A 24,697-nucleotide genomic window follows, 5' to 3' on the forward strand; every position below is an offset into this window, starting at 1 on the left:
TGGATTCAGAACATTGTTTCAGAAGGGTACAGAATTGGTTTCAAGATGAGACCTCCTGCAAAGAGATTTTTTCTTTCCCACGTCCCAGTAAATCCAGTAAAAGCTCAAGCATTTCTGAATTGTGTTTCAGATCTAGAGTTGACTGGAGTAATTATGCCAGTTCCAGTTCCGGAACAGGGGATGGGGTTTTATTCAAATCTCTTCATTGTACCAAAGAAGGAGAATTCCTTCAGACCAGTTCTGGATCTAAAAATATTGAATCGTTATGTAAGGATACCAACGTTCAAGATGGTAACTGTAAGGACTATCTTGCCTTTTGTTCAGCAAGGGAATTATATGTCCACAATAGATTTACAGGATGCATATCTGCATATTCCGATTCATCCAGATCATTATCAGTTCCTGAGATTCTCTTTTCTGGACAAGCATTACCAGTTTGTGGCTCTGCCGTTTGGCCTAGCTACAGCTCCAAGAATTTTTACAAAGGTTCTCGGTGCCCTTCTGTCTGTAATCAGAGAACAGGGTATTGTGGTATTTCCTTATTTGGACGATATCTTGGTACTTGCTCAGTCTTTACATTTAGCAGAATCTCATACGAATCGACTTGTGTTGTTTCTTCAAGATCATGGTTGGAGGATCAATTTACCAAAAAGTTCATTGATTCCTCAGACAAGGGTAACCTTTCTGGGTTTCCAGATGGATTCAGTGTCCATGACTCTGTCTTTAACAGACAAGAGACGTCTAAAATTGATTGCAGCTTGTCGAAACCTTCAGTCACAATCATTCCCTTCGGTAGCCTTATGCATGGAAATTCTAGGTCTTATGACTGCTGCATCGGACGCGATCCCCTTTGCTCGTTTTCACATGCGACCTCTTCAGCTCTGTATGCTGAATCAATGGTGCAAGGATTACACAAAGATATCTCAATTAATATCTTTAAAACCGATTGTTCGACACTCTCTAACATGGTGGACAGATCACCATCGTTTAATTCAGGGGGCTTCTTTTGTGCTTCCGACCTGGACTGTAATTTCAACAGATGCAAGTCTCACAGGTTGGGGAGCTGTGTGGGGATCTCTGATGGCACAAGGAGTTTGGGAATCTCAGGAGGTGAGACTACCGATCAATATTTTGGAACTCCGTGCAATTTTCAGAGCTCTTCAGTTTTGGCCTCTTCTGAAGAGAGAATCGTTCATTTGTTTTCAGACAGACAATGTCACAACTGTGGCATACATCAATCATCAAGGAGGGACTCACAGTCCTCTGGCTATGAAAGAAGTATCTCGAATTTTGGTTTGGGCGGAATCCAGCTCCTGTCTAATCTCTGCGGTTCATATCCCAGGTATAGACAATTGGGAAGCGGATTATCTCAGTCGCCAAACGTTGCATCCGGGCGAATGGTCTCTTCACCCAGAGGTATTTCTTCAGATTGTTCAAATGTGGGAACTTCCAGAAATAGATCTGATGGCGTCCCATCTAAACAAGAAACTTCCCAGGTATCTGTCCAGATCCCGGGATCCTCAGGCGGAGGCAGTGGATGCATTATCACTTCCTTGGAAGTATCATCCTGCCTATATCTTTCCGCCTCTAGTTCTTCTTCCAAGAGTAATCTCCAAGATTCTGAAGGAATGCTCGTTTGTTCTGCTGGTAGCTCCGGCATGGCCTCACAGGTTTTGGTATGCGGATCTTGTCCGGATGGCCTCTTGCCAACCGTGGACCCTTCCGTTAAGACCAGACCTTCTGTCACAAGGTCCTTTTTTCCATCAGGATCTGAAATCCTTAAATTTAAAGGTATGGAAATTGAACGCTTGATTCTTGGTCAAAGAGGTTTCTCTGACTCTGTGATAAATACTATGTTACAGGCTCGTAAATCTGTATCTAGAGAGATATATTATAGAGTCTGGAAGACTTATATTTCTTGGTGTCTTTCTCATCATTTTTCTTGGCATTCTTTTAGAATACCGAGAATTTTACAGTTTCTTCAGGATGGTTTAGATAAGGGTTTGTCCGCAAGTTCCTTGAAAGGACAAATCTCTGCTCTTTCTGTTCTTTTTCACAGAAAGATTGCTATTCTTCCTGATATTCATTGTTTTGTACAAGCTTTGGTTCGTATAAAACCTGTCATTAAGTCAATTTCTCCTCCTTGGAGTTTGAATTTGGTTCTGGGAGCTCTTCAAGCTCCTCCGTTTGAACCTATGCATTCATTGGACATTAAATTACTTTCTTGGAAAGTTTTGTTCCTTTTGGCCATCTCTTCTGCCAGAAGAGTTTCTGAATTATCTGCTCTTTCTTGTGAGTCTCCTTTTCTGATTTTTTCATCAGGATAAGGCGGTGTTGCGAACTTCTTTTGAATTTTTACCTAAAGTTGTGAATTCCAACAACATTAGTAGAGAAATTGTGGTTCCTTCATTATGTCCTAATCCTAAGAATTCTAAGGAGAAATCGTTGCATTCTTTGAATGTTGTTAGAGCTTTGAAATATTATGTTGAAGCTACTAAATCTTTCCGAAAGACTTCTAGTCTATTTGTTATCTTTTCCGGTTCTAGAAAAGGCCAGAAAGCTTCTGCCATTTCTTTGGCATCTTGGTTGAAATCTTTAATTCATCTTGCCTATGTTGAGTCGGGTAAAACTCCGCCTCAGAGAATTACAGCTCATTCTACTAGGTCAGTTTCTACTTCCTGGGCGTTTAGGAATGAAGCTTCGGTTGATCAGATTTGCAAAGCAGCAACTTGGTCCTCTTTGCATACTTTTACTAAATTCTACCATTTTGATGTATTTTCTTCTTCTGAAGCAGTTTTTGGTAGAAAAGTACTTCAGGCAGCGGTTTCAGTTTGAATCTTCTGCTTATGTTTTTCATTAAACTTTATTTTGGGTGTGGATTATTTTCAGCAGGAATTGGCTGTCTTTATTTTGTCCCTCCCTCTCTAGTGACTCTTGTGTGGAAAGATCCACATCTTGGGTAGTCATTATCCCATACGTCACTAGCTCATGGACTCTTGCTAATTACATGAAAGAAAACATAATTTATGTAAGAACTTACCTGATAAATTCATTTCTTTCATATTAGCAAGAGTCCCATGAGGCCCGCCCTTTTTTGTGGTGGTTATGATTTTGTATAAAGCACAATTATTCCAATTCCTTATTTTATATGCTTTCGCACTTTTTTATCACCCCACTTCTTGGCTATTCGTTAAACTGAATTGTGGGTGTGGTGAGGGGTGTATTTATAGGCATTTTGAGGTTTGGGAAACTTTGCCCCTCCTGGTAGGAATGTATATCCCATACGTCACTAGCTCATGGACTCTTGCTAATATGAAAGAAATGAATTTATCAGGTAAGTTCTTACATAAATTATGTTTTTGCGACATGATAGGCAAAGTACCGCATGACATATATATATATATATATATATATATATATATATATATACACGTTGCAATGGCTTAAGGGGTTAAAGGACAGTAAAGTCAAAATTAAACTTATGATTCAGCAAGAGTATACAATTTTAAACAACTTTTCAGTTTACTTCTTTTATCAGAATTGCTTTGTCACTTTGTATTCTTTGTTGCAAAGCATACCTAGGTAGGCACGGGAGCAGTAATGCGCTGCATAGAACTAGCTGCTGATTGGTGGCTGTATATATATTCCTCTTGTCACTGTTTCACCCGATATGTTCAGCTAGCTCCCAATAGTGCAATGCTGCTCCTTCAATAAAGGATACCAAGAGAGTGAACAAAATTTGATAATAGAATTAAAGGAAAGATTGTTCAAAATGGTATTTTCTCTCTGAACCATGAAAGAAAAATGTATTGCGTTTTTATATCTTAGAAAACAAATTAGCATTTCATTAACTAGTGCATGTGTCTGAAACGTATTCAAGGTTTTCCCAGGATATTAGTGCAAAGAATCAGAGGCTGTCTAAGGACGTCCCATTATATCCAAGGAAAAGCAAAATCTACAAGAAAGAAAAGGAAGATTTTTCAGGAGACAAGAAAGCACTGGTAATACAGGTAACTTAAATATGTTCTAAATAATTGTACATTTAAAATAAATGGTTATTATTGGAATAAGAACTTCCACAGGGGGCTTTATTCACATTTCTTCTAGTATTGGGTAGAATTGTTTCTTACTAAACAAAAACAACTTTTGTTTTTGAAGAAAAATACTTAATTATTTTACCTTGTAGTAGTAGAGAGGGAAAGGTTGGAGACAGTAGGTTCTATTTCCTATGGTAACCCTGTATTTAAATGGGCATGTACTGTGATTTGTCTCCCCTTTAATGTGTTCCCAATGATCAATTTTACCTGATGGTGTGTATTAAATTGTTTACAATTAGGTCATTTACCTTTATTTTGTCGTTTGAAATAGCTGCTTTTACCTGTTGAATCTGCCACCTATACTGTATGTTCTGTATGTGTGTATATATATATATATATATATATATATATATATATATATATATATATATATATATATACACAGATGGCCCTCGTTTTACAACGGTTCAATTTACATCGTTTCAGAATAACAACCTTTTTTCCAGTCATGTGACTGCTATTGAAAAGCATTGAGGTGGAGCTGTCCGCTTGTGTTGCAGCAAATGCAAGCAAGCTGAAATTAATCAGTTTAACCAGACCTGAGCTATCGAGCAGATTTCAAAGGAACAAGATCTTCCTGTCTATAAATCAGTCCAGATTGGAATGCATAGAAAGAACTGTTTGCAGAAAAATGCAAGTGAAGTCTGTGTTGTGTGATTATTTTATTAGGTTTATAATGTTGTTTAGCATTTAAAGTCTTCATTTGAAAGCTTTAAAAATAATGTATTAGGTGTTACTTATGACAATTTTGAGAGGGGCCTGGAACCTATCTCCCTCACTTCCCATTGACTTACATTATAAACTGGGTTCCAATTTACAACGGTTTCGATTTACAACCATTTCTTCTGGAACCTAACCCCGGCGTAAACTAAGGGCTACCTGTGTATATATATATATATATATATATATATATATATATATATATATATATAAATATATATATATATATATATATATATATATATATATATATATAGTCATATGCAAAAGTTTAGACACCCCTGACAATTTCCATGATTTTCATTTATAAATAATTGGATGTTTGGATCAGCAATTTCATTTTGATCTATCAAATAACTGAAGGACATAGTAATATTTCAGTAGTGAAATGAGGTTTATTAGATTAACAGAAAATGTGCAATATGCATCAAAACGAAATTAAACAGGTGCATAAATTTGGGCACCCCAACAGAAATATCTCAATAATATTTAGTAGAGCCTCCATTAGCAGAAATTAGCTTCCTATAACCTGTAATGAGTGTCTGGATTCTGGATGAAAGTATTTTGGACCATTCCTCCTTGCAAAACATCTCAAGTTCAATTAGGTTTGATGGTTGCCGAGCATGGACCGCCTGCTTCAAATCACCCCACAGATTTTCAATGATATTCAGGTCTGGGGACTGGGATTGCCATTCCAGAACATTGTACTTGTTCCACTGCATAAATGCCAGAGTAGATATTGAGCAGTGTTTTGGGTCGTTGTCTTGTTGAAATATCTAGCTCCGGCATAACTTTAACTTTGTGATTCCTCAACATTATTCTCAAGTATCTGCTGATATTGAGTGGAATCCATGCGACCCTCAACTTAAACAAGACTCCCAGTACCAGCACTGGCCACACAGCCCCACAGCATGATGGAACATCCACCAAATTTTACTGTGGGTAGCAAGTGTTTGTCTTGGAACGCTGTGTTCTTTTGCCGCCATGCATAATACCCTTTGTTATGACCAAATAACTTTATCTTTGTTTCGTCAGTCCACAGCACCTTCTTCCAAAATGAAGCTGGCTTGTCCAAATGTGCGTTTGCATACCTCAAGTGACGTGGCGTGTGTGCAGAAAAGGCTTCTTCTGCCTCACTCTCCCATACGCTGAATTGTTGAACGATGCACAGTGACACCATCTGCAGCAAGATGATGTTGTAGGTCTTTGGAAGTCGTCTGTGGGCTGTTTTTGACCGTTCTCACTATCCTTTGCCTTTGCCTCTCCGATATTTTACTTCTGGCCTTAACAAGAATTGTCCCTGTGGTCTTCCATTTCCTCAATATTTTCCTCACTGACAGCTTAAATCTCTTCAATAGCTTTTTGTATCCTTCCCCTAAACCCCATAATGTTGTACAATCTTTGTTTTCAGGTCATTTGAGAGTTGTTTTGAGGCCCCCATGTTGCCACTCTTCAGAGGAGAGTCAAAGAGAACAACAACTTGCAATTGGCCACCTTAAATACCTTTTCTCATGATTGGATGCACCTGTCTATGAAGTTCAAGGCTTAATGGGCTCACCAAACCAATTGTGTGTTCCAATCAGTGCTAGGTAGTTACAGGTATTCAAATCAACAAAATGACAAGGGTGCCCAAATTTATACACCTGTTTAATTTCGTTTTGATGCATATTGCACATTTTCTGTTAAAGGGACAGTCTAAGCCAAAATAAACTTTCATGATTCAGATAGAGCATGTCATTTTAAACAATTTTCCAATTTACTTTTATCACCAATTTTGCTTTGTTCTCTTGGTATTCTTAGTTGAAAGCTTAACCTAGGAGGTTCATATGCTAATTTCTTAGACCTTGAAGCCCACCTCTTTCAGATTGCATTTTAACAGTTTTTCACCACTAGAGGGTGTTAGTTCACATATTTCATATAGATAACACTGTGCTTGTGCACAAGAAGTTATCTGGGAGCAGGCACTGATTGGCTAGACTGCAAGTCTGTCAAAAGAACTGAAAAAAGGGGCAGTTTGCAGAGGCTTAGATACAAGATAATCACAGAGGATAAAAGTATATTATTATAACTGTGTTGGTTATGCAAATCTGGGAAATGGGTAATAAAGGGATTATCTATCTTTTAAAACAATAAAAATTCTGGTGTAGACTGTCCCTTTAATCCAATAAACCTCATTTCACTACTGAAATATTGCTGTGTTCTTCAGTTATTTGATAGATCAAAATGAAATTGCTGATCTAAACACCCAATTATTTATAAATGAAAATCATGGAAATTGTCAGGGGTGCCTAAACTTTTGCATACAACTGTATATGTATATATATATATATATATATATATATATATATATATATATATATATATATATGTATGTTTGCCAGTATATAACAGGGTTATAATAAATATAATTTATTTATATTATTCTTTAAAATAACCTCCAATAAAAATGTATATACGGAACAATTGAAATTAATATTTATTCCTAAATTCTTGAGATTAGTTAAATTTATAAACACATTGAAATATATTAAGTAGAGACTAGCTTTGAATCAATTATACACGTTTATTCTGTTATAATATTCTATACCACAGGTCATAAAAAAAATATACCTTTAAAATGAACCTTACTCTTAATGAATCACATTAAAATACCACAATAAAATACCAGAATATGGACCGCTAACTTCACAGTGTTTAGATAAACAATATACCAAGATACTTTAACATCCAATTGATATGCCAATTTATCTGAGCTGAAATAACCTCTTATTTAGCTACAATAAGGCAAATTCTAAAATATATATATAGCAATAATAAGCCTGACTTAGTGAAATACAAAAGACCTTTATCTAGTAAGTAAAATTATTTAGCATTAATGTGACTAGCTAAGACTACATAGGACTATGGATATAACGTAAAACACCAAATATGTTCTTTTAAATTAGCTGCAATTTAACTGTAGCAACAAGATACCTTTGAATGTTCCGTTTCTTCTTGTGCGTCATCTAAGAAGGATTTATCCACTATGCGCAAAGGTACAGGCCTCAAAATTGTTATCTTCCTTTATTCAAGAAAGTGTCTCAAAATGGCAGAGAATATACTTGGCACAAAGCCTGTGTATTTTCCTCTCCAAAAACTTATGCTTCTTTGTGTCTGTGTGTCCTTTGTCTACTGTGAGTGTGGGTCTTTATTCAAAAATAAAGAATCCCTCCTCCTTTTCTTTAATCATTCCCACAAGAGTTTGATAGGCCCTCCAGAGCTTGTCCCTGATTCACCCTTGGATCTGAGCATTGATTGGTTAGTTGGGAGACGCCTCCCTGATTGGCTTATTTAGATTTGCATATGTTCTAATAGTCAATTTGTTTGGCTGTCATACCATTTCTGAACTATTGGTGGCAGCAGATAACCAGAAAATGCAGTCTCATGATCAACACTGCTAATAGTCTAATATCTAACCTTAAAATATTTATTAAATATACTTTATCTTACAGTATTAACAAACCACATGTTCCATGTGTATTGGATTATGTCATACTATTTACCCTTAGTATTTCAAGATTAAACATGAATATACTCCACTTATATCTTAAAATGTGTTTAGAAATCATATTTTCTTATGAAAAGATTTAAAAGGGTTATAATACCTTCATCATGGGCTCAATTACTTTCTCAGTGATCATCTTAATATCACATACATACTTTGAGATCAGTAATCAGATGTAATTTCACATAATTATCTATACTAGACTATTATCCCATATTAATATAAATATGGCATATCTGTACATTTTTTGCTGAATGTATAAAACAAATGATATTATTTATAGCACCAATTATATATGTACTTATTAGATGCCTGAAAATATAAAAATATGTTATCCATTTTGAAACAAGTTTAATAAACAATTTACATTGATTATATAGTTACTTATTAAGTTCAGCAAATATTTATCTAATATGTTACTGCCAGGCTTCATCTCAGATCCACAATTATATTTTTATACCAAGGTATATTTTACTTGAAATTTAAACATGTTTTACTTTAAAAATAAATTTCAAAGTTACAATGCAACATGTGTTTCAGCTTTCTCCTGCTATTTTCCATTTAGATGTATGTCTGAGCTTTGTGTATCAGCAGGTACCAATTTGTATCAGAGTGTGAATAGTCACTTCCCCCTGTAAGATTGTTTTTTTTCTCTGCATACACTTAAAGTGAAGGTCAATTTTCATCAATGAGTGCCCGGTTTTTAAAAATACTTTTAAAATCAGGGGCACTTTCATTGATGAAAATTAACATTGCACTGGATTTTAAGAAATACTTACCTTTTACTTCTGCAAAGCCGGATCGACGATCTCCCTCCTTCTTCTTCCTGCTGTAGACAACAGCAATGACGAAACTGGCTTCCTCCAATCACAGCCAGGCATCACGAGCTGGACGCTCTGGGGTGCAAGCCATGATTGGAGGAAGCCGGTTTTTGTCATTTCTGACGTCACTACAGAGGAACTGAGGCTGAGATCGGCGATCCGGTTTTGCAGGAGAAAAAGGTAAGTATTTCTTAAAATCCAGTGCAATGTTAATTTTCATCAATGAAAGTGCCCCTGTTTTAAAAAGTATTTTTAAAAACCGGGCACTCATTGATGAAAATTGACCTTCACTTTAAGCCTCAAAGGTCCATCTCAGACATTATGTCTGTATAAATAAAAAGATAGAAGCACTCAACCTGGGAACGAACAATAGCATAATAGCTTGTTCTATGGCTAGTTACCACCCAAGAAGCAGCCTCTTTTTGCTCAACATGTGCCTTTCACAGAGAAGAACTTTCCTGAAGCATATCAGTCTGATCCTGACTTCACAGCACAGTCCAGTCCCGAAATACCAGGCAATCCCTCTCTGAACAAGAGAAATAGTAAAACCCCAGACGTACGTTTCGGCCTATTGTGGGACTCGTCAGTGAGGTGCAGCCATATCCCTCTAGGCACACTGAGCAACGGGTCCACGTCTGGATTCCCGCATCACACTTAGGGAGACTTCCCGAAGTGTCATAACTTGCATAAATAAAAAGATAGAAGCGTTCAACCTGGGAACGAACAATAGCATAATAGCTTGTTCTATGGCTAGTTACCACCCAAGAAGCAGCCTCTTTTTGTCTGTATATCTCCACATGAGGTCATTACCTGATAACCTTTTATTACACTAATCAAAAGAGATGAACATAAAAAAGTGAATGAGCAATAGCTATGCAGGGGCTTGGTTCCGCTATAATTAAGCAAAGAAGATCCACAAATCCAATATCTTTACCAGGCTTTCAATTCATTATGAGGTTTAGACTTATTGAAGTTTAATCCATAGACAGAGCTAACAGAAACCATATACACTTATTCCTTGCTGACCTATACTTCTATACACTCCTGTACCTTGCACAGGCTAAGTGTGAGGGAAAAAAAGGCAGCAAAACAACCTGTAACTTATGCACCAATAGCCGGTATTGGGACAGGCAGAATAGTGTTTAGCAACAAACTGTAGCGTATATTCCTCACTCACCCCCACAAAGCGATGTCTGGAAGCAGCGGTCCTATCGGTCCCGGCAGTAGCAAAGCACAGCTTATCCGTGGCAGCGTCCAAAAGCAGCTCTTTATTAGACGCCGTTCATCTTGCGCGCTGTGAAACCAGGTAACCGGAAGTAAAGACCAGATGATGTCGCAGAGACTTGCGGTTGGTGCCACAGTAACTTGCGTATACTATTGGTGGAAGTGCTAAAGCTGATTAGCAAGGAAAGGATAAATGAAAAAACTCCTTTAATTAAGCGGACCCCTGTAAATCCGCAAAAATGAAGCATCCAGAAAAAGAGTAAAAAGAGTCCATTATCCAATTCCTTCAAATATAAAAAATTACTTTATTAGGGGTCATTTTAAAAATAGAGGTAAGGAGTAAAATCCAAACATACAGAGTCAGTACAAAGTCTGAACGGTTTCGGTCGAAAGACCGTAATCATAGACATAATTTAAAACAAAAAAAAAAGCACCCAGTCTGGGTGTCCACTGCATGAGCCCTATGGGTATCCTTGGTGAATAGAGGCTTAGAAAAATTAAAAAAAAAGCACCCAGTCTGGCTCCAATGTAGTGTGATAAAACGATACTTTATTCCAATCTTCAGGTTAAACATACACACAAACCACTGGCAAGTGTAACCTCCATATTTAAAATTCAAAGAGCTACAACCTCGGCCCTACTGACGTCACTGACGCATTTCAGGATTGCCCCGTAATCATAGTTAACATCCATGTGCCAAGGAGATCTTTTTAAAGAAGTCGTTACAGGTGAATGCTCAATGATGTTTCTACAACAATTTGGATTGGCTACTAAACATGACGTTTAAACAGGCTTGTTATTGTTCCCTATCAGGGTTACATCCAAATAGTTAATCCCTGATAGGGAAAAATAACAAGCCTGTTGAAAGTGAGCTATATAGGAAACCTATTTCTAAAAACACGCTGCTACATGCTCAGAGTAACCATCCAGCCCATGTCCCTTTTGCGATAGCAAAGGGACAGTTTGTAAGGATTAAACGCAATTGCACGAATTATGATACCTACAAGAAAGAATGTGTTCTGTTAACACAAAAACTGAGAGAAAACCAGAATTCCCAAAGGGTTTAATTCCACCTTTGATTTGATTAACCATTGGGAATAGGGTGTAATTGTCTAGGCGGTCTATGTCTCCACTCCTAGTCACTTACTATCTCTTGTATATATATATATATATATATATAATCCAACAAATATATAAATAAATCAAGCTGGGGCAATTTTATTAAATGTAAATAATTATTTACACTTAAGGTATTATTTTTGATGCCATAAGATCTATGAAAACCTCAGAAGAGTTTCTGTTGCCTAATAGCAATGAAAGATTTCATAGTGTTTCTGCTATATGCTATATTTTTCTGCCCCCGGTACTATCACGGCCGTAAATTCATTGTATTTTTGTATTTTTTTCACATAGGGGTGAACAGTCCATTTATTTCTATGAGTAAGGACAGGATAAGTATCTCTTTATGAATAATAGTACAAACCCTCTAACACAGGGGTGTCAAACTTGCGGCCCGCGGGCCTCATGCGGCCCTCAACCTACTTTTGTGCGGCCCACGCCACCTCCATGAAAAATATTAATTATAATATGCTTATTACTTAAAGAGCGAGTGCGCTTACTGTTAGGGATGCACATACATTAAAACATACGTTATTAAAAAGAAAAAGACAGATAAGTGCATAATGATTTCTTTAACACATGCAGTTCATTACTATGGTAGCACTGATTTCCCACATCATTTCTGTCCATTCCTTTCCATCATTTTCTCTTTAACAAAAATCACATACTTTATATATATTTCTATGTATTTATTTTATATTATGTACAACAGGTATGTCTATCACTATTATAAACAGTGGGTCGCACGTGGAGCGTGTGTCTCACCTTCTTAAAAGCATTAGAGCACATTTCCTCAAGCCAGAGTAAGTTAATTAGGAGTTACAGAACACAATCTTTTGAAATGTATACAGTTATAGCAAATGCCACTGCACTGTTTAGCAATGACAAGATATGTAGGTAGTGTGCGGCCCACGTGAGTTGTACTTGTATGGAAAATGGCCCGCGACTAAAATGAGTTTGACACCCCTGCTCTAACAAGTAAATCAAAATGTAATGTTTATTCACACTTCATTTGTTACATTATTATTATTACAATGTTACACCTTTAGCTGCAATGTTTGTTTAAATATTGGTCTAAATAGTGTCTGTTCCTCTGTAAGATGGCCCGTGGTACATTTCTTTAATTGGTCAACTCATTTTCCTCTGTGATTTATGAGGCTGTTTAACCCAGAGTACAGATGGACTTCTAAAATAGTCTAAAATAGAATAAAGTAATGATAACCATTTTAAGCCTGATAGCGGCACTTTAGACAGCCAATTGACAAACATTGTGGTTATACTGTAACATGTCCATCCCTCTGTATAGGGCCCATTGTTATATTTATATGTATTTATATATTTGTTTGGGGTTATGTATTCATACATGAGGGACAGACATAATGTGCTTTTATTTATGAACAAGTGTATTTTTACAAACATTTATTTCTGAAGTTTGATTTACCTTGGTATTAGTTTCTTAAGGAAATAAGTCTGTTAATCTAGTTATGCCAGTGAAGCTATTTAATACACAATTTTTAATATATTTGTGTATAAAAGTAAACGTCATGTTTAGTAGCCAATCCAAATTGTTGTAGAAACATCATTGAGCATTCACCTGTAACGACTTCTTTAAAAAGATCTCCTCGGCACCTGGATGTTAACTATGATTACGGGGCAATCCTGAAACGCGCCAGTGACGTCAGTAGGGCTGAGGTTGTAGCTCTTTGAATTTTAAATATGGCGGTTACACTTGCCAGTGGTTTGTTTGTATGTTTTACCTGAAGATTGGAATAAAGTATCGTTTTATTCACCAAGGATACCCATAGGGCTCATGCAGTGGTGGTAATTTGGATGCGGCACAGTATTGGCGAATAGCCGCTTTTGAGGCAGCAATCCGTCTATGGAACAGGTGAGACGCTGGGAGTGAGCCCAGTGGGGAGCGGCTGGAGTAACAGGACGTTGAGGAGTCGAGGCTTCCGGTGATCACTTATACACAACAACAGAAAACGTAAGTGCCTAAAAAGGTGTCTTTTGAAGACTTTACGTTGTGAATGTTCATTTCTAACTGGAAGTATACTAAGCAAATACATATATTACCAACTGCTCTATGCTCACATCTTATGGGTACACTGAGGGATGGTTTAACCCCTTTTGTTTGTTGAATAATTTAAAACAGCTGTTCATACCTTAATGAGTGATTTGGTGTATGCACAGCTGAAGGGATATGTAACCTTTTTCATATGTGTCTATGTTTATCTTTGACAGAGTATAATTTGTTTGACACTTTTGATATATGTTTTTCCTTCATTTCATCTTTGTGTATATGATGCTTTAACCATTTGCTCCATTCTATCAATTTATACTAGCTAACCTTGAACCCCATTATGTTATTTTCCACTCCTCCAGCATATGAATAGTTAACCTACGTGTGTCCTCTCCCATTGTTTTGTTAATACTCAGCCATTGATTTGTTTATGTTTTAACCAATAAGAATGCTCTGTTTCCTTCTTAAGGTATGAACAGCTGTTTTTAATTATGTCTATGATTACAGTCTTTCGACCGAAACCGGTCAGACTTTGCACTGGCTCTGTATGTTTGGATTTTACTCCTTACCTCTATTTTTAAAATGACCCCTAATAAAGTAATTTTTTATATTTGAAGGAATTGGATAATGGACCCTTTTTTTCTTTTTCTGGAACCTTTTATTACATAGAGGAAAGATAAGGAAATCAAACTTGAAAGAGAGCCATGTAATAAAAATCTCTTTGAAATAAACTGCCTTCACTAATTGAACCAAATATTTTCCCTTTGTTCTCACTTGTCTTAAGCAGCAGTGAGGTGGGGCAGGGGTCATAGTGAGACCAATTCATGTTAAATTAGATATTAGCTAAAATGAAAAATCAAATCATGTGGTATATCTGTAGTTTATTTAATGTTACTTCACAGGTACCCTGACATGTTATATTCTGCAGTTGGTATAACAAGTCACTGGAGACACATAAAGGGAAAACCAATTTTGCAGTACATGGTCCCTTTAAATACCTACAAAATATAAGCAGTTCCTAATACAGTTTTTTCCCATAATGCCACATAGATGAGCTTTTAGACTTTCATATCTAATGCTCTTTTGATTAGTGACCTGTACATTGACGCACATTTAGACTTTTTTTTTGTTCCTAGACTATTCTTGATGTGCTGTTCTATTTGGTACTTTAATAAATGTTCGTAACACTTTTCTGAACTGTGAAAATGTAAAACGTGTGTTCATTTATTTTTTTCATTAGAGGCACTGAAATGTGCCCCCTTCCTATTTTCTATTTCTTTTTTTTTATATAATTTTTATTGAGATTTTCTGTATTTTCACAAACAAACAAACAAACAAACAGAAAAGATATTCACAGGTAATCAATGTATAAAGAAGGATTTACAAATTGTCAATTGTACGTTCTCTGTAGTCAATTATGAATTGCATTCTCTCGTAGGTTCTCTATAGTTATGATAGATTGGTTATCTATCTATCACATGTTTAAGAAGCAAAAAACAAACAGTAAACATATTGATGTCAAGTGTTGATACTCATAAACAATCTTCCCTTAGGTAATTGGAGAAAAGGTTATCGCAAATGATCAATAGTGCTATTATGAGTTTGAGTGGGTCCGGTCCACTGCTAGCCCTGCTCTGCGTACGTTATTATTCATAGCTTCATCTTTTTATTATGTTAACTCCAATCTGCCTGATCCCAGGTGACATTGAGTTCAGTTTCCCACTTTAGCATAAAATGGTCTTTGTTCTCTGTAGCTGGAATGTTGAATGTAGTTTGCCTATTGACTCATTCCCTGTATAATTTCATTTTATTATTTGTTACATTTTAGTTTAATAATGTGGGTGGAGGTTGGAAGATACTTTACACAACCTTTAGATTTCTTGCAGTTTGCTAGTGTTTTCGTTTTTATGGGATGTTTCAAATTACCAAGGGAAAGTTTTTCTTGATGTATTTGAGTCAGAATATTTGTTTTTTACTTTTTCAGCATTATTATTGACTTGTTACCTGCTCACCCTTTAGATTTTATTACTGTTTGGTAAATCTTTGCTGGTGAATTCTACTAGGGTGAGTCAAGATAACCAACAATTAAATCATTCAGAGATGTCCATATTTTGACTCATGTTTCTTTGTAACATTCCACAAGCATATTCTCCTTTTGTTAGAAAAAGACAGCAGGTAATTAAAGAGTGTGTGTGTGTTGGGGGGGGGGGAGAGAATCTCATACTGGTATGAAAAGATGGAGTTTTAGGCTTTGGGTCTTTTGCCTTCCCTTACTTAAAGGGACAGTCTACACCAGAATTTTTATTGTTGAAAAATATAGATAATCCCTTTATTACCCATTCCCTATTTTTGCACAACCAACACTGTTATATAAATACACTTTTTACCTCTGTGATTACCTTGTATCTAAGCCTCTGCAAACTGCCCCCTTATTTCAGTTCTTCTGACAGACATCTATTTTAGCTAATCAGAGCTGGCTCACCTGAACTCCACGTGCATGAGCACAGTGTTATCTATATGACACACATGAACTAACACCCTCTAGTGGTGAAAAACTGTCAAAATGCCCTGAGAGAAGAGGCGGCCTTCAAAGGCTTAGAAATTAGCATATGAACCTCCTGGGTTTAGCTTTCAACTAAGAATACCAAGAGAACAAAGCAAAATTGGTGATAAAAGTAAATTGGAAAATTATTTAAAATTACATTCTCTTTCTGAATTATTAAAGTTTATTTTGGACTAGACTGTCCCTTTAAATGGACATCCTTCATTGCTGAGTGTTATGTAAGGACATGGGCTATGATATGGAAAATCTACTTAGCTTTATAAACAAAAATTCCTCAAGTGGTAAAGATTCTTTAATTTTACTTATAATAATTTTATTTAATTTCCAGGATTATAATACTGATTCCAAAGCAAAGGAACCTAAAGTTTTAAAAATAAAAGTATTGAAAAATGACTATGAGAAAGCAGATAAAGGTGATGGATATTCTGTTACCAGCAATTTATACAACGCTGCTTCACTTCAGAATAGGACAATCCCTCATATGACATTAAAAGAATCCAACAACATTCTGGAACATCATAGGAACCATGGTGGCATCATATCATCAATGAATTACAGCCTTACTGCCATATCTCCTCATGTGACATCCAACACTACTGGTGTATGCGGCTCAGGACACATTACTTTAAGGTACCCAGAAAATATTTAGTGTATCATGTTTTGCTGTACTCTTTTTTTTTTTTTTTTTCTCTTTATGCTTTTTTCTTCTTAGTTCTTAAAGGGACAATAAGGTCAAAATTAAACTTTCATGATGCAAATAGAGCATGTGATTTTAAACAACTTTGCAATTTACTTTTATTATCACACTTGCTTTGTTTCTTTTACATCCATTGTTAACAGTAAATACAGGGAGTGCAGAATTATTAGGCAAGTTGTATTTTTGAGGATTAATTTTATTATTGAACAACAACCATGATCTCAATGAACCCAAAAAACTCATTAATATCAAAGCTGAATATTTTTGGAAGTAGTTTTTAGTTTGTTTTTAGTTTTAGCTTTTTTAGGGGGATATCTGTGTGTGCAGGTGACTATTACTGTGCATAATTATTAGGCAACTTAACAAAAAACAAATATATACCCATTTCAATTATTTATTTTTACCAGTGAAACCAATATAACATCTCAACATTCACAAATATACATTTCTGACATTCAAAAACAAAACAAAAACAAATCAGTGACCAATATAGCCACCTTTCTTTGCAAGGACACTCAAAAGCCTGCCATCCATGGATTGTGTCAGTGTTTTGATCTGTTCACCATCAACATTGCGTGCAGCAGCAACCACAGCCTCCCAGACACTGTTCAGAGAGGTGTACTGTTTTCCCTCCTTGTAAATCTCACATTTGATGATGGACCACAGGTTCTCAATGGGGTTCAGATCAGGTGAACAAGGAGGCCATGTCATTAGATTTTCTTCTTTTATACCCTTTCTTGCCAGCCACGCTGTGGAGTACTTGGACGCGTGTGATGGAGCATTGTCCTGCATGAAAATCATGTTTTTCTTGAAGGATGCAGACTTCTTCCTGTACCACTGCTTGAAGAAGGTGTCTTCCAGAAACTGGCAGTAGGACTGGGAGTTGAGCTTGACTCCATCCTCAACCCGAAAAGGCCCCACAAGCTCATCTTTGATGATACCAGCCCAAACCAGTACTCCACCTCCACCTTGCTGGCGTCTGAGTCTGACTGGAGCTCTCTGCCCTTTACCAATCCAGCCACGGGCCCATCCATCTGGCCCATCAAGACTCACTCTCATTTCATCAGTCCATAAAACCTTAGAAAAATCAGTCTTGAGATATTTCTTGGCCCAGTCTTGACGTTTCAGCTTGTGTGTCTTGTTCAGTGGTGGTCGTCTTTCAGCCTTTCTTACCTTGGCCATGTCTCTGAGTATTGCACACCTTGTGCTTTTGGGCACTCCAGTGATGTTGCAGCTCTGAAATATGGCCAAACTGGTGGCAAGTGGCATCTTGGCAGCTGCACGCTTGACTTTTCTCAGTTCATGGGCAGTTATTTTGCACCTTGGTTTTTCCACACGCTTCTTGCGACCCTGTTGACTATTTTGAATGAAACGCTTGATTGTTCGATGATCACGCTTCAGAAGCTTTGCAATTTTAAGAGTGCTGCATCCCTCTGCAAGATATCTCACTATTTTTGACTTTTCTGAGCCTGTCAAGTCCTTCTTTTGACCCATTTTGCCAAAGGAAAGGAAGTTGCCTAATAATTATGCACACCTGATATAGGGTGTTGATGTCATTAGACCACACCCCTTCTCATTACAGAGATGCACATCACCTAATATGCTTAATTGGTAGTAGGCTTTCGAGCCTATACAGCTTGGAGTAAGACAACATGCATAAAGAGGATGATGTGGTCAAAATACTCATTTGCCTAATAATTCTGCACTCCCTGTATAGGTAGGCTGATAGAAGCTTAGTAACATCCATGTGTCTTTAACAGTCTATGGCACCAGTATTTGCCACTATGTATAACATTGCTATAAACAATGTTGCAAACTCTGCTGCCAGATGTCTAGAGACACATGCACGCTCCTGAGCTTGCCTTGGGATTACTCTTTAACAAACAATACCAAGAGAACTAAGCAAAATTGATTACAGAAGTAAATTGAAAAGTTGTTTAAAATTAAATGTGCTATCCAGTAAATTTAAGTTTCATTTTGAGTTTACTGTCCCTTTAAATGTGCATGAAAACTGGAACTAAAAGAATGCATTGGGATTTAAAGAAGTTTTTTCAATTACATCCTTTTAGTTTTTGTAATGTGGTTTCTTGCAATGTTCAGAAGTAAAGAAAACCAGGCTATTCTTCCCACTGCATTTATTCACATGGATGAATCCACAGGAGATATAATCAGTTGTCTGTTTGGTAACATTCACCAAGGGGGTCTTAAGCCTGTTTACATCATATTATATCATATCATAAAATGGGCATGGACAATATTATAATTTTGCTAACAAAGCATTTACTTACTATAGAACACATTACACAGCTAATCTTGCCACAAATCTATGGAACAATTTTGTGTATTTTAAATTTTAACCCTATTGTGATATAGTTTTATAATTCTCTTTCATATCGGCATGATTGGTGAATGTAGGCCAACATTACAATATTTACAAAAGTCAACCATCACCTCCCAGAAATGTAATGTAAAGTCAAATACAGGCAGTTAGGACACTCATACATTCCTGACCCCCTCCAGACCACACAAGACCACCTAGCCTACTCACACAAGACCACCTAGCCCCCTCGCACAAGACCACCTAGCCTACTCACACAAGACCACCTAGCCTACTCACACAAGACCATCTAGCCCCCTCACACAAGACCACCTAGCCTACTTACACAAGACCACCTAGCCCCCTCACACAATACCACCTAGCCTACTCACACAAGACCACCTAGCCCCCTCACACAATAAAACCTAGCCAACTCACACAAGACCACCTAGCCCCCTCACACAATACCACCTAGCCCCCTCACACAAGACCACCTAGCCTTCTCACACAAGACCACCTAACCCACTCACACAAGACCACCTAGCCCCCTCACACAAGACCACCTAGCCCCCTCACACAAGACCACCTAGCCCCCTCACACAAGACCACCTAGCCTTCTCACACAAGTCCACCTAGCCTACTCGCACAAGACCACCTAGCCCCCTCACACAAGACCACCTAGCCTACTCACACAAGACCACCTAGCCCCCTCACACAAGACCGCATAGCCCTCACACAAGACCGCATAGCCCTCACACACAATACCACCTAGACCACTCACACAAGAAATCCAACTTCTCCCCATCTACACCCTTTATTTTCTTGACCTGCATAGTCCAGCAAGCACCAAAACATCTACAGTAAAGTACATCTGACTCACATGACAAGTTCTGAAATTCAGGGCAAACTAATAACTACAAACATGCTGAATGCTTTAGGAACATACATTTTATACCTAAAAAAAGAGAGATGAACCATCTCTAAGAGAAAATGTTCATATTTTGCCTCACACAAATAAGCTGAATCAAAAATATAAAGTTACACACAGTGCACAGGTAAGTTAAGGCTTTCAACATCTGGGCATTCTGACTGCAGCAGCACAAAACTAACACTTGCATCAGAAACATTAACCATTGGCTCATAATAGAAGCAAAAAAAAAAAAAAATGCTCGCAGCATGGAAGCTTTAGGGACTGTTTGCCAGTAGTATTAATGCACCATAGCACTTGCATTTTTAGTATTCATCTTGTAATCAAGGCCATATACTTTTATTTCTCAAATGTTTTTCTCCCCAATATCTTTTTATGTTACAGAGGAGAAGAGAAAGGAAAAATGTATGTAAGCCCTTTCAGAAAACCAAGCAAACATTCTCCAGGAAGCCATTACAATCAAAACCGTACAAGTTTGGTGAGGTCCTATGGAATCAATCACTGATAGTTAATTCTATTTTTTAGGAATATAGTTTTGAAGTATTATTATATGTAGACATTAGATCTCCTTAGAATTACTTGGCTGGATTTAGACATCTAGTCCCCTAGGCAGAACATATTTCTGAGCATTAGTGTGTGTTTGTCTTACTTATAGCCAATGAAGTTCCTGCATGGTCTGCTTCATAAAAGGCAATAATGCAGCATCATTTGTTTCACCTGGCAGTCACATTGTTAGCACAACAATGTAAAATATTAAAGGGACAGTCTACACCAGAATTGTTATTGTTTAAAAAGATAGATAATCCCTTTATTACCCATTCCCCAGTTTTGCATAATCAACACGGTTATATTAATTTACTTTTTCCCTCTGTGATTATCTTGTATCTAAGCCTCTGCAAACTGCCCCCCTATTTCAGCTCTTTTGACAGACATCCATTTTAGCCAACCAGAGCTGGCTCACTGGATCTCCACGTGTGTGAGCACAGTGTTATCTATATGTCACACATGAACTAAAACCCTCTAGTGGTGAAAAACTGTTAAAAATGCCCTGAGAGGGGGGGGCGGAGCTGACTACTAAGCTGATTAGACGCATGCTGTGAGGGCTCCGGCATTAAACTTTATTTTTGGAGACTTTTTGGTAATTATATTTATAACTTTGACACTCCAACTAGTTCTCATTGTAACCTATATCATAAGCCGAGTTCTACATCAGTCTTGGTGGCCAGAAAGACGAACTTTAGCCAGAGATATCTATACTAAAGCTGCCGCATGGGCACAGAATTCAGCCGCAAGCATCAAGGATCTAATTTCAGCGTGGAGATTTGACTTTCTGCTATATACTTAGCGCGGACACAGGACCCATTATCACTACTATGAGAGCGGATGGCATCTGAACAATAGTGATCCACACAGCTAAGCTACATAAAATCATAAGACACGCAGCCTGCTGTAGCAACATGGAGGGTTCCGATGACACAGTATGCCAGCCAGACACCCTGAGGCTAGTCATTTCTCTCCTACTGGATATGTCCACCCGCCTAGACCAGCACTATAAGGCATGTTCGACCGCTCTTCAAACTAATGAAGGTCCACCCTTTCTCCCACCAACTGACCCTTACCTTGCCTATGACCCATTAGAAGCCAGACGGAGCAAACAAGTGGAACAGGGGGAACATGAGTTACCTAAGGCTTCCGGAGCAAATTTATGCTTCGATGACACGGTGCAATCTTCCGCGCACACTGAAAATGCTTCAGCAGCACCAGGGAAGTTTCAGGGACACGTAGCAGCACAATCTATATCGCTATCGACTACAATCTACTGGAAGCCATTCCCGTCAAACTATGCACATTCGGGTACAGCTGGGGGACTGGGCGGACGCATTGACCTTCTCTTGGAGATGGAAGGGCTGAGTTGGTGGTCGTGCACCTGGCTAATGTCCTTTACAACCTCTTATGGTCAGATGGAAGACACATTTGATCCAGGCGGTAAGATACAAGTGTTCAGAGACATACCCGCGGCCACTACAACGAGCAACATGTGGAACTGTATGCTGGGCAATACTCTGCACCTAAAATTTTGTGGAACAGGCTGGTATGGTTATTAGTTGTGCGTTTACATCATAGACTCATTGGATATTTTATGCAACCATATACCCTACAATTTGTTAGCAGATGCACTTTTATATTGCCAAACAAAAGTTCAAAGACATACTTACTAAATGCTGCAGTTTTTCCTGATTGATGGCTTTACTAGAGGTTTATATGCAAAGCCCTAATTTGTCATACTGTATGCTGTTAAATTTTACTTTTCAGTGTGATAATGCCCTATATTACAGGGGACTCTTCTTTCCTTGCTGGCCCTGCAAGCACAGCTTTATTTTAAAACCCTGGAACCTTAGCAAATTAGCTGGACAGTTCCTTTAAGATAACTATATTATGACACCTTAATGAAAGCAACTTTATCTTAAACAACATGTTTAGTTCTTGGTTATTGACTCATGTTTATCACATTCTCCATCAGTCTCATGGTTTTTAGTTGCACAGTTGATGCTATTTCTCATATGTCCCTTTTGAGATATTAGTTCTAACATGTTTAGGATTTTAATTTCTTGTTGTACTCTACGATCCCTTGGTTTCCTAGACTGAGTTAGTTTTTTAGAAGAATGAGTGGTGTATTGGTATTTTGCTGGGAGTCATGTTACCTAGCAAAATTTACCCTCATTAATGCGATATGATTAACATGTCTGATGTGGTGTTTTATTATATCCACATGGTCTTAATTTAACTTTGTTCTCATATTACCCCTTATTTGAAGTGTTTGTAATGCTTATAATATTAGCTAGTCACTGTTAACTTATAAGCTCTACACAAGTATTTTCATATTTGATGAACTGAGCATTACTGATCCCTGCTCTATTATCCTATGTCTGGCTGGCTGAAGGTATTATTTACTCTGCTGCAACTATTAAGGTATAGAAGGCTCAGAAGTGTCATGCAGCTGCTATATTATAGTATAGTTTTATTTAATGGTTGTGTGTGTTAGTTTTGCATATTTATAGAAACTAAAGATATATGTTTACAACAAAGCTCTGTCCCCCTGTCTCAGCATAAAGGACACCTATATAATATGTTCCTATAAGACTAATTAAGCCCTTAGTTGTGATTATAGGTAATATTTAACTTAGTCAATTTTTGGACATAGCTCAATATTTACTGATTCAGAATTGGTCTACTTATTCTTAAAAATATCCTATATTTCAACCTTAAAATATACCAGTAACTTTAAATTTAAAATTTCATGCTGTTATACACCAGGGTTATGTCATGTGTCTTTTCCTCTACCTGCAACAGCATGATTTATAATCTCACTCTTGGATATTGTAGACACTGCTGGGCCGTGTTCACTGGGAAGGCATGGCTCAGCATAATATTTGAATTAATGAGCTTGATCTTAGACATATATATAATACTTAATAGTATACATGGTGATAGAGAGCTTAGCTTGTTCGTTTCCAGACGAAAAATACACTACTTAGATGTTTCTAAATAATATCGTTATAAATCTGTTTAATAAAGTACTTACAAGCTCTAAACCCTTAGTACATTTACCAAATTCACATACTATCTGGCTCCGCCCCCCCCCTCCCCCCTCCTATTTTATATTGAGCGGCTCTTGCCCGCTGCATCCCCCTTCCCCATAAAACTTTAGAGCTATCCCTCCCCCTAGCCCTATTCTTATATGAGTAGATACCTTAATTTTTCTTTTATTTAGCTGGGAGAGGTTCATTTTTGCTTCTGTTACTGTTAATATACTCTATGATAAAACTGAAGTCTCCTTATTGGACAGCCTGCATTTGATAACTACGCTTGAAATATGTGAATATATTACTCTGCTCATGGTACTATGTATACATCTATTTGTAAATCTTTCGGGCATACTTTGTATATGTTGTATTTGACTACGACTTCAATAAAAAAAAAAATATTAAAAAAAAAAAAAAAAAAAAATGCCCTGAGAGAAGAGTCGGCCTTCAAGGGCTTAGAAATTTGCGTATGAACCTCCTAGGTTTAGCTTTCAACTATGAATACAAAGAGAACAAAGCAAAACTGGTGATAAAAGTAAATTGGAAAATTGTTTAAAATTACATTCTCTATCTGAATGATAAAAGTTTATTTTGGACTAGCCTGTCCCTTTAATGTCAGGGGTAAATAATTTAAGTAATGATATAACAGTTCATGTCCGTCTGCAAATATCCCCAGACACACAACTCTTCCTAAGTTACTAAAAAACCCTAAAAAAAACTTGACTTTTAAAGAAGCTCCTTAATCTTACCTTTGTTGAAGTTCTTGGACATCTGTAAATAGAGTTTCTTCCAGTTTAGTGAAAGTTTGCTTTAAAATTTCCTGACTTTTTAATGAATTTGCAGCAAATTTTAAATATTTAAAACATTTATAGGCAAATTTGTGAAACTGGTGGGGGATTTTTAACACAGCAGCCCAAGACATGAATTATGATAAGCTTGAAAGACAGCTAGAAATTCTGGTGTGTTTGTAACACAGAATGGAAGTTGTAAAATTGTCATGAAATTATTAATTAACACAATGAGATGGCAGCTTAGTTCTGAGATCACACAAAATCCAACA

The 24,697-nt window shown here is 37.1% G+C and overlaps 1 protein-coding gene across 1 annotated transcript in view; it reads left to right on the forward strand.

The window, feature by feature from the left end:
- The window catches only part of CDKL2 (cyclin dependent kinase like 2), a 208,853-nt gene that overhangs the window by 127,827 nt on the left and 56,329 nt on the right, over window positions 1-24,697 (forward strand). The window contains exons 8-10 of the mRNA XM_053703308.1: window positions 3,881-4,010; window positions 16,440-16,741; window positions 20,438-20,531. Of these exons, the coding sequence (XP_053559283.1) occupies window positions 3,881-4,010; window positions 16,440-16,741; window positions 20,438-20,531 (526 nt within the window). The remainder of the gene's footprint in view (window positions 1-3,880; window positions 4,011-16,439; window positions 16,742-20,437; window positions 20,532-24,697) is intronic.

The sequence above is a fragment of the Bombina bombina genome, chromosome 2 (genome assembly GCF_027579735.1).
Source record: "Bombina bombina isolate aBomBom1 chromosome 2, aBomBom1.pri, whole genome shotgun sequence".
NCBI lineage: Eukaryota > Metazoa > Chordata > Amphibia > Anura > Bombinatoridae > Bombina > Bombina bombina.